The 10707-nt window shown below is 33.4% G+C and overlaps 1 protein-coding gene across 2 annotated transcripts; it reads right to left on the reverse strand.

Moving 5' to 3' along the window:
- Positions 1-779: 779 nt before the first annotated feature.
- LOC132167159 (uncharacterized) lies at positions 780-5512 on the reverse strand. 2 transcript variants are annotated; one of them, XM_059578060.1, is made up of 7 exons: positions 5113-5512; positions 4753-4810; positions 4381-4461; positions 4203-4238; positions 3737-3964; positions 3508-3649; positions 780-2005 (listed from the first exon to the last, which is right to left on the reverse strand). In XM_059578060.1, the coding sequence occupies exons 1-7, from the start codon at positions 5298-5300 to the stop codon at positions 1515-1517; spliced, it is 1224 nt and encodes a 407-aa protein (XP_059434043.1). In that variant the 5' UTR covers positions 5301-5512; the 3' UTR covers positions 780-1514. The 2 variants fall into 2 exon arrangements, with proteins under 2 accessions (XP_059434043.1, XP_059434042.1); XM_059578059.1 differs by having other exon boundaries at positions 3737-3976.
- Between the last annotated feature and the right edge of the window lie 5195 nt (positions 5513-10707).

Genomic DNA, 10707 nt, shown 5'->3' on the forward strand with positions numbered 1-10707 from the left:
ACCAAAAATGAAGAAGAAAAAAAATTGGGAAAAGTTCACATAACCCTCTCAACCTACTACTCAATTGACAATGTCCCTCCCAAACTTTCAATTGTGACAATGCCCTCCCCCAAACTACCAAAAATTGTCAATGTTCCCCCCAATGGCGAAATTACCCTTAGTAAAAATTTTTTTTAAAAAAAAAAAATCTAGAAAAAACCTAAAACTAACCAAAAAAAAAAAAATCCAAACGTTGGCCAATTTTTTTTTTTTTTTTAATCAATTTTATAAGAAAAACATTAAAAAAATTTCGATTCCTTTTTTATTTTATAAAAATTGAAAATTTTCGTTTTTTTTTATTTTTATTTTTGTTTTATAATTTTATTTAAATAAAAATTTACGTTTAAAAAAAATAAAATTTTCGTTTAATAATAAAATGAAATTTTTTGTTCTTTAAAACTAAATTTTTTTTTTTTTTGAATAAAAATTTCCGTTTTAAAAAAATAAAAATAAAAATTTTTGTTTCAATTTTTTTTTTTTTGTAAATATTATTTTTAAATTAAAATTTTTCGTTTTTAAAAAAATCAATTTTTTTTTAAAATTATAGGGGTATTTTTGTCTTATTAAAAAATCTATAAGGATATTTTTGTCTTATTGCTAGTCTGGGGAAGAGAACATTGACAATATTTTGATAATTTGGAGGGGACATTGTCACAATTGAAAGTTTGGGAGTGACATTGTCAATTTAGTAGTAATTTAAACTTTACCCAAAAAAATTTGTGGGCATCTCAGTCCATCCATACTCATCAAAAATACATATGATATTAGATATCAAATTTACAAGATTGTCCTTCTCCTTACATAATTAAAAAAAGGAGCAAACAAAAGATGAAACCATATCACTATCAACTCTTCCTCTTATTTACAAGGTACAATTCTCCAGCCTCATGCATGATCATTAGCAGCTCGCTCATCTGTTGTTGATACTCGAACTACAGCCACGGTCAAAACCGACCTTTATAGAGATTACTATACACTATCTTATCACAAAAGAAGAAAGAAAACTATACACCAACTTATTCAACCAACTCCTTACCCCATCCGCAACGATTTAGTTCTCATAAGCCCCCACTTCTGGTTGATAGTAGCCATCTCCCAGTATCAGCTGAACGCTCGTACATTTACATAGCTTATTGCACTGCCAGATAGATAACAACATACACCTCATTGTATACATATATGATCTTTATCTGCACACATACATGGCGTATTGAACGTTGAACGGGTGGATAGGAGATCGTAAAGAACATAAACTTCTCCGTAGATGTATGATCTTCATGCCAGAGGATTAACGTTAGCTTTAAGTCATGGAAACTATTTCAGCTGTTCCACAGGATGTCGAAGAGAACTCAAGTCCACTTACTAATTTAAGCAACTTGCAGGAGTTTGATTCACTTGTAACCTCTTAGAAGCTGCTGAATAATTCATGCAAACGTATAGCAGAGTTTTCTAAAAGTCTAAGCCACTTGGAGATGTTATAGTTTTGACCGACGAATACATTTAATACCATGAAAAGGTGAATTCCTACGAGCAGAAGCAAATGGCTGCCCATTGAGAGAGCCACCAAATTTAATATCCCAACCTTCAACGTTCTTGGGAACACAAACATCGAAGAGGATTTGGCCGAGTACGCTATTTGCATTGATGCTTGAGGAGTTAGGCAAATAAATTGATCTTTCTTTCTGTTCATCTTGTAGAGTCGTAGAATCTCTACCACTCTGATACTCTGCTGAACTTGGCAAGAAGAAGTGGTCGCTTGGCCCCTGTGCGACTCTTCTTAGGCTCTGGTTCGAGTTAACTGCTGCATTCTGGAGGTCACAGATTAGCTCAGATATCTCATCATGCATGCCCTCCATGCTAGTTCTTTCTCCAAGTAGTCGAATTTTTTGGTAAAAAACTGAAGCTGTCTTGTCAAGCAAATTGGTCACAGCAGCCCTATATTGGATTGGATAATGCTTGTAATGACCTGAAACAATATGAAAAATCATGCGAGTTTCAGTTATGATGAGCCACAAATATGGAAATAACAGAAAAATTGAAATGCTGAAAATGCTAGTCTTTGTTCACAAATCCACAACAGCAAGTCCCAATTTTCGATCATAAAGACAAACACAGAAATAACCAGCAGGCTTAATGGTATTGGTATTAAGTTTTCTTTTTTTCAGCTTGGAAGAACAAAAAGGGAGAGAACGGGAGAGTGGGGATTTGTAAGCAACTTTAAGGAAATAACTGGTCTCTAGGCCATCCTGTATTACATGCTAAGGGGCAGTTTCTCAAGCACCAAGGAATCCGCATAAAAGATTGTAAATGCTATTCCCTCAATCCCACAATGGATGCAATTTTACAGATGGCATACATTTTAATGAAACAAATATGATTCCTAAAATGTCCTTAAGTTCACCAGGAAATGTGAAAGAGGTCGGTTCAAATCATATGGAAAGTTAAATGATTCAATACTTCACTTTCGAAACTTTTCATCTTGGGGAAAACACACCCTTTATTATTGGACAGAGGGAGTAGTAGTTGATTAGATGAGCTTTTGAAGCTTTGGACCACTAAAAATACTCTGTTGTCCAAAGTAAGAGGGTATGTCCAAAAGGTCTAGATCAAATTCATCCTAACTTTTGCCATGTAGATTGCTTAAGTTGCACCCAACATTTTTTTTTTTTTTCCCTCAAAGATTCAATCATTATTATGTCAGCCACGTGGTTAAAGGGGGGAAAGAAGTGTGCTTGTAAAGTCATGGTACTTGTATTCAAGATATTTTGATAAGATCTATTAAGACAAAGATTCACAAGCCTTAAGACCAAGTGGTACCTAATCCCATTTGATGAGAAGGAGGCCGTGTGTGCTGACATAACATAAAAACAATGTATAACACAACATAGATCGAGGACATTTGTACTACTTAGCAACAAAATGCACCCAAAGCACTATAAGGAATGGCAAAAACTGACCGAAAAACTGTCAGTTTCCGGCAATCAGCAGGTTGGCGGGGGTTATGAAAAAGGGAAAAAAAAATACACCATCAGTTCAGGCGTTGATGGTGGATGTTGGAAACCGGACCCAACCGACAGTGCCCCATATATATATACACACACACACACATTCTTAATTTTAGGGGCACTACCTAGGAATGCAACATCTCAGTGTTGGTGTGGATTGACAGTTGTGCACCGACCAATCAATTTGGGGGGCGAATTGCAACTGCCAACATTTCTCAGTTTGGCTGTAGAAATAGCCGGAAACCAACCCAAGCAGGTCTAAAAAAAGGAGATACTAAAAAACTGGGTTTTTTTTTTTCTTTTCAGAAGCTACTTCCTGAGAGCCAAAATATTTGTATGAGTAGTAGTTAGCTTAATGATGACAATATTCAAAACTAAGTATTTGATTTAATTAGAAGAAAAAAAAAAAAAAAAACCAAGTATTTGGAGGTAATAACAAGCAAAAAATGGGTTAGAGACAAACCTATGTGAGGGGTGCCATTCAATTTCACAAGCTTAACATCCCCCCCAAGATCTTGTAAACGTTGAGCGAAATTGCAGATAATATCGTACGGTGCAAGGTCATCCTTTTCTGAGCATATAATGAGAAAAGGAGCACCCAAGTTCTACAGAAAAGAGGAAGAAATGTTTGATTAACAGATGAAAATGAATTAAGGACAACTTCAATGGCTAAATGCGAGATAATAACTTACAACAGAGGAGTACAAAGCCTGCCAATACTCAACACGTTGGGATTCGAACCTAGTGAGATATAATGCATCCAGACCAGAAGCAACACCTTTCGCCACCCAAGAAACAAGTTTCGATGATCCAGGCATTTTGAGAATGGAGGGGTGTAGTGTGAATCGAGTACCCAAATCACTGGTAAAATCTACTGGACTAGAATCATAGATGTGCCCAGAAACACAATTTCTGACCAACTGATATTCGCCCTTCAACAACACAAAAGTAGAAAACAAGTGAGAGAGAGAGAGAGAGAGAGAGATATTAAGGAGTGCAGTTATTTAATTAAGTAGACATTGTCAATGAAAAACACAACTTATAGCTAGCATGGCTAGAGACTGCTCAATAAACGAAATGCCTAAATGTTTTCCATTGGGTCATTTGAGAGTTATCCAACTCTGAAAGTTTTAACCACAACCAAAGAAACAAACATACCGCATACAGGTCACCACCACATGTTCCGTCGATAATCTGCACAATGAATGGTAAATTTATTTCCATGGCCATATTGAACAAAAGTAATCAACAATTTAAAAACCAGTGGGGCTTATATTGACTTACACTTCTCTACACCAAATATAAAATTGGATGTCTATGATTTCACAAAATTTACCTGAAAAAGCTTGTACATGCAAGCCTTTGGACCACCAGAAAAAGCTACAAAGACCACAGGACATGGCCTAATCCTTAGCTCCTGCACACCCAAAAGCAACAAGGATTATGCATGCGTCAAATGTATACCAGATTTAAAGCTATGAAGTTTCCTAGTTATCTCAATAAATTACAGAAGTTGTATGGTCTTGGATCCACATCATATTTGAAGTTGATATGGGTTTTGATTCAACTCAATTTGCTTTTTACCAATATGGCAATCAACCCCAATCATGAATTCTGTATCAGATTAAAGCTCTACAGTATTTACAAAAATTCAACCGAAATCTTTTCAAAATACATCTGAAATCTGCAAACTACAAATTAAACTGACCTCAACAAGCTCGTTGAGAACAACAAATGCCAATGAGAAGGCCCTCTGAGGATAAAATCTGCACAAACATTATCATTAGGAAAAGAAAAGACATTCTCGTTCAAAATGCAGCAATCACGCACCCAAAGCAAAAATCAAGAAAGAATACCAATCCACTAGAACTCGAGACTACTGTAATATCACAAAACACACTTCCCACACCCAAAAGTATGTCCAAATTGGACCTGATAAGAACTGCAGTGAGTTAATTAGTGCTACTAGTCGCAGGTATGGAAGTGGCCCTAGCTTCCTGAGCCTCAATCATAATGTTTCCCTCATTTTCCCAGCAACCAAACGGAGCGAACGAAATGAAGAACTTACGCGCTGAGAAAATCGGCATGAGACACGAGGCAATTCCATCCGAGTGACGCGTACAAGTCGACGTAGCTCTTCAAGATCCGCTCCTGAATCGAAGACCAAGCGAAGATCACCGCGATTCCTTTGGACTCAGCTTCCTCCTTTCTTCCCCAATAGATATCTCCCCCACCTCCACCACCACCACCCCACATAGCTCTTTCTTCAGCAACGAGCACAGAAATCAAGTAGGGTTTTTTTTATCTGGAAATTCAAAAAACAAATTTGGGAATTAGGGTTTTGGATTTGTGGTGGGTTAGTTTGAGCCACTCGTGTCGTATGGGCACTGGGAAATCCGGGATGCTAATGGCCTGCTCGGATGGTCGTGGTGGTAGGAGGATCAAAAGGGGTGAGGGCTCCACGTCAGATCATACGGATCTCAAGCAGCTTAGGATAAGCCCTTAATTCTTCACCAAGTGGGGCCCACTTTCAGCTTGTCGTATTACAACACTCTCTCTGCCAGGATATCGACCCCTTTGTTCAGCTTTAGAACGGACAAAAAGGATAATACGAAAAAGGATAAAAATACACACATATCTAATAGGTCCAGGATTTGACGTAGAATGCAAAAAAAAAAAAAAAAAAGACTTAATTCTTTTAATTCTATAAGTATATATATTTTTAAATATTTAATTGTTGATACAGTTTTTGATACCACTTGACTAGTAATAGGCTACCTGCAAGTAGTAAAGGATGCAAGCAGCAAAGGATGTGTCGATTCGGAGATGGGAAAAACTCAAATGCTTAAGTTAGGCTAGAGTGAAAATAAAACAATAAGCTAGGATTATTTTTTAGAGGAATCTAGTCCCCTTTACCTTGGCGTTGTCTCCCTTTTATAGGGTTTAGAGTCCCTAATCTTTTGAGATTTGTATCCCCTATTTTAGGAGATTATGTAGTTATCATCAATATAATATTTGTATTTGAATGGAATTGAGAAGATGATTTTGATTTATTTTCCTCAAACAGCTATATTATCTTTCATGTAAATGTGATTGAGTGAGACCCGTGATGAGATTTATTGCCAACAATTACAATAAAATTAATCATATAAGAATAGAGTGTTTCCAAGATTATTACAATTTTGATTATAAGTACTATACAAATTGACGTGACACTTGACATGTCACCCACTAAATAATTAGATTTGATTGTGATTCACTTGACAATTTGTCATGTCAATTTGTAAGTTTACTTATCACTTATTATGTTAGTCACTAAATAATTAAATTTGATTGTACTTAATGTCACAATGTTATATAAATTGTCACGCTAGCTAGTAAATGACTGTAGTATCAAAAGCATTTTTTATAAGAATAATTTGAGGAATAGGATCCTCTCATCCATTTAGTGTAAAATGAAGGGCAATATTGTCTTAACTTTAAAATTGAAATATGATAATTACAATATTGCACTTCATTTTATACTAAATGGATACTCTTCATTTCAAATAAAATGGAGAGAATCTTATTCTATAAATTTTTTTTTCTATTCAAATAAGGGAAACTGGGGAGAGGAAAATGTTACATGAGTTCGAATAAAGAAAGGGTGGGTTCCCCAACAACAAACCCAAATTGAGAATTACAGTGCAAGAGAAACAACCAATGCGTAGGAAATGGGTCAAAAAATGACCCAGTCATCTCTGAAGGGCCGCATAAAGCGGTATACAAAGCAAAACCAACAGGCGAACCCATTAGCAAGCCACTGAAACGACACTAAGACGGATGCCGGTGAATGATGTGCACTTAAAAAACCTGATCCAAGTAAGACGAAGTGAGGAACCACACAAGGTAAGCCAAACCCACAACAACCAAATAAAAAAACAAAGAAAATAACAAAATAACAACACCAAACCCAAAAAACAACAACATCAACAACGGAGAAGGCAGTGGAGCGCCGGCGCGTGGCTTCCGGCTGGAGTCATGAATTTGAAACTTATTCCATAATTTGAAACTATGAACATGTGTAATTTGAAAAAAAAAAAAAAAAAAAAAAAAAAAAAAGGAAATGTTTATGGTTCTCTTACAAATTGGCATGATAATGCATAATTGATAAAATGATTAAGGCCGAATGAATGATAAGTTAGCCATTCTCAAAAAAAATTTCTTAATTATTTCACTAATTATAAATTTTCACATCAGTTTATAAAGGATTTTTACTAAAAGCAACACTTTTCGAAGAAAAATGTGAATGAGTGAATGAATGGGATCACGTATATCTCATGTAATTAATTGCATTGATGATTTGAAAAAAAAAAAAAAAAAAAGAAAAAGAAAAAAGATAGTTGATTAGATTAACTAGACAAATTAAACCTTAAATAATGGAAAATTGGATGTACAACATGGCCCCAAAAAAATATATATATAAATGTTGAATCTAGATAATAGCTATGCAAGCTATACTTGAAGCCATAATGGAATGGTTGGTGTGAGTTCCTATTACTCACAAGCCAAGGTTAGCTGAGTAGGATACTCACGGACCAAGTTTAAGCAAATCTAACGTTAGATTTGTTGTTACGTTGGTAATTATTGAAGCAATGTTTACTTATGGTGTAAGACTAAATGACTAATGCTATTTTTCGCTTGAAGTTTATATCGGCTTTTATCCATTAATGTGGCAGGTTTTAAGCAATTTTTTTTTAAAGATAAATGCTAGAATCTAATAAAACTTCCACATTTTGCCCATCAAAATCTTAGGTGATAAAGTGCACATGGTTCAAGTTGATGGCAAGTGGCACTTTACCACCTAGGATTTTGATTGACAAAATGTTGAAGTTTTATTAGATTTTAGCATATCTCATTTTTTTTTTTTGTCATTCACTTAATATATATATATTAACCATTTAAAACTCGACATATTAGTTGGTATAAAATCTAGTGCGAAGAATAACATTACGGTTGGAAATTACATTTGTATCCCCACAATTATCCTCTAATCTTGACATGATAACTCCAACCAACCATTTACTTGAAATTGATGAGATTGCTACCCTAATATATGCTATCATAATATTATGAAATAAAAATATAATATATAATATTTTTTGGAGTAATAATTTACCAAGGGAACTTTTTTTTTTTTTTTTTTTTTGAAATTGACAAAGGGTTTATTTGGGCTTGCGATTTAAAAATAGCAATTTTAAAATGTGTTATTTAAAAACGCTATTTTTAAAAACGCAATTAAATATTTGGTAAAATCGCAGTTTAGACTTTAATATTGTGCATTTTCAAAAAGCACAAATTTTCTACGTTTTCTAATTGCTATATTTTAAAAACACAATCCCAAATGATCTATTTTTTACGAGTTGGTTTAAAATCACACTTTTTAAATACGAAATCACAAAACCAAACGCATCTTAATTCATTTTCCATTTTTTTTTTTTTGTCGTTCTGGCCCACTCCCAACCATTCCTTGTTTGGGCTCACGAACGAAATAAGTCTTCAGGCCCATAGCAGGGCTCTGATCCAAGCGGACAAATATTTACTTATTTAGCAAGCTGAGAGTTTTAGGTGCTCTGTCTTCGGCCCTGTTCGGAAGGATGCCCTTCCTCTAACGCAAGTTATAGTTAAATGGCTTCTAATATTTCTCTTTGTTTTTCTTTTTTCTTCCTTCTATTGGAAGGATATTGTGATTTGAATGATTTTGAAGTTTAAACCTCTTGGATCAATCGTTAACTGATTAGATGATCTTCAAATCCATTTAATGTGAAATGAAGAAAATTAATTTTATGGTCTAAATTAGAACAGTGTAAATGGTGTCACATCATTTAAAATTTTAAACGATGTAACAATATAGGCAAATATATACGGTTATACGGTTAGATGTTTTGAAATCTAAGTAAAATAGAGAGTATCTTGTTCCATTTTGTTTGTACATGTTTTATATTCTTAGAAAAAGAAAAATGAAAGGAATTAAGTTGGGTGATTTTCAAAAAAAAAAAAAACCCTCATTCTTTTTTTCTTATTAACACCCTTGATAGTGAGGGTGAAAATGTGGTTATAGTTAGTGGTTATTGCCTAAAATCATTAACCGTAACCACTTAGGCGGTTAATAAAATCCACTAACCGCCTATGTGGTTGACCGGTGGATAGCGATTAATAATCCTAATAACCACTAATCGCATTTTAAAGAAAAAATTTGAAAATTTATTTAAAAAAGTCAAAAAATTAAAAAAAGAAAACCAAAACGATGTCGTTTTTATGGTAATATAATACCATACTACATACAACATCATTTCTAGACCGGTGGATAGCGATTAATAATCCTAATAACCACTAATCGCATTTTAAAGAAAAAATTTAAAAATTTATTTAAAAAGTCAAAAAATTAAAAAAAGAAAACCAAAACGATGTCGTTTTTATGGTAATATAATACCATACTACATACAACATCATTTCTAGAGTTTTATATATATTTAAACTAAAAAATGATGTAGTTTCATGTATGTGTGTATGTATAGGAATGCCACTATATATATATATATATATATATATATATATATATATATATATGCGGTTAGTGGTTAACGGTCAGCGATTAATGATTTTTTTAAAACCAAAAACCGCTAACCATAAGCGGTTCATTTTCACCCCCCTACTTGATAGAATATGTATGGATTATAGTGAGATGCACCCCATCATATCTAAAAGAATATTTCTACATGGAATGCCACTATTTTCACTGTCTTGAGATGATACCGTCAATCTACTATTTATTTATTTATTATTATTATTATTATTATTTTAACAATAGTTGATCTAAGGTTGGATTGATATTGTCATATTAACATAGTAAAACAATGATGTAAAAGTATTATAGTGGTATAGTATATAGCATTACTCTATCTAAAATATATTAGATTTGAATGAGCGATAATTGTTCTTCGGACTAATAAAATTACTCATTGTTCTTACCCGTTGATGTTTGTGAAATCATTTGTATGTTAGAGTTTAAATTTGGAATTACATGTTTATATAAAATTTTGTGGATCTACTATAATATACTTTCCATCTATATCAATAGAACTATCATTTCAAGAATTATATATATATATATGGAGTAATGTTATATAATACCATAACATTATCTCACTATGTGTTGATATGACTTTGTTAATTTACCCTTAACAATGAAAAAAAAATCAAATTATAATTGGCAATACAAAATTAGTATTGTGGGATAGTGGTGCGCATGTTATGTAAGTAGGATTTCTTTATAGGTTGACATCTTGGTCTCATGTTTCCTTACAAAAACAAAAACAAAAAATGGTTAATTAGAATAGTAGAATTAAGATTCTCTTCGGTTCATTTCCAGTTAGTTATATTGGAGGGGTATTTTTGTTATCTGAAAAAAGTTAAAAGACAAAAAAACCCTTCAAATATAACAAACTGAATATTATCCAGTTCATTTAAACTGAAAATGATCTTGTTCCTAAAGAGTACCTGTAAAAGTACAACACCAATATCTTGGAAAAATCTACCATTAATACCCAAAATGAAGCTTTCTCCCCTTAGAGGATTCCCATCAAGCTCTTTACAATTTCTCTAAATTTAACTTTGAAAATGT

The sequence above is a fragment of the Corylus avellana genome, chromosome ca1 (genome assembly GCF_901000735.1).
Source record: "Corylus avellana chromosome ca1, CavTom2PMs-1.0".
NCBI classification, from domain to species: domain Eukaryota; kingdom Viridiplantae; phylum Streptophyta; class Magnoliopsida; order Fagales; family Betulaceae; genus Corylus; species Corylus avellana.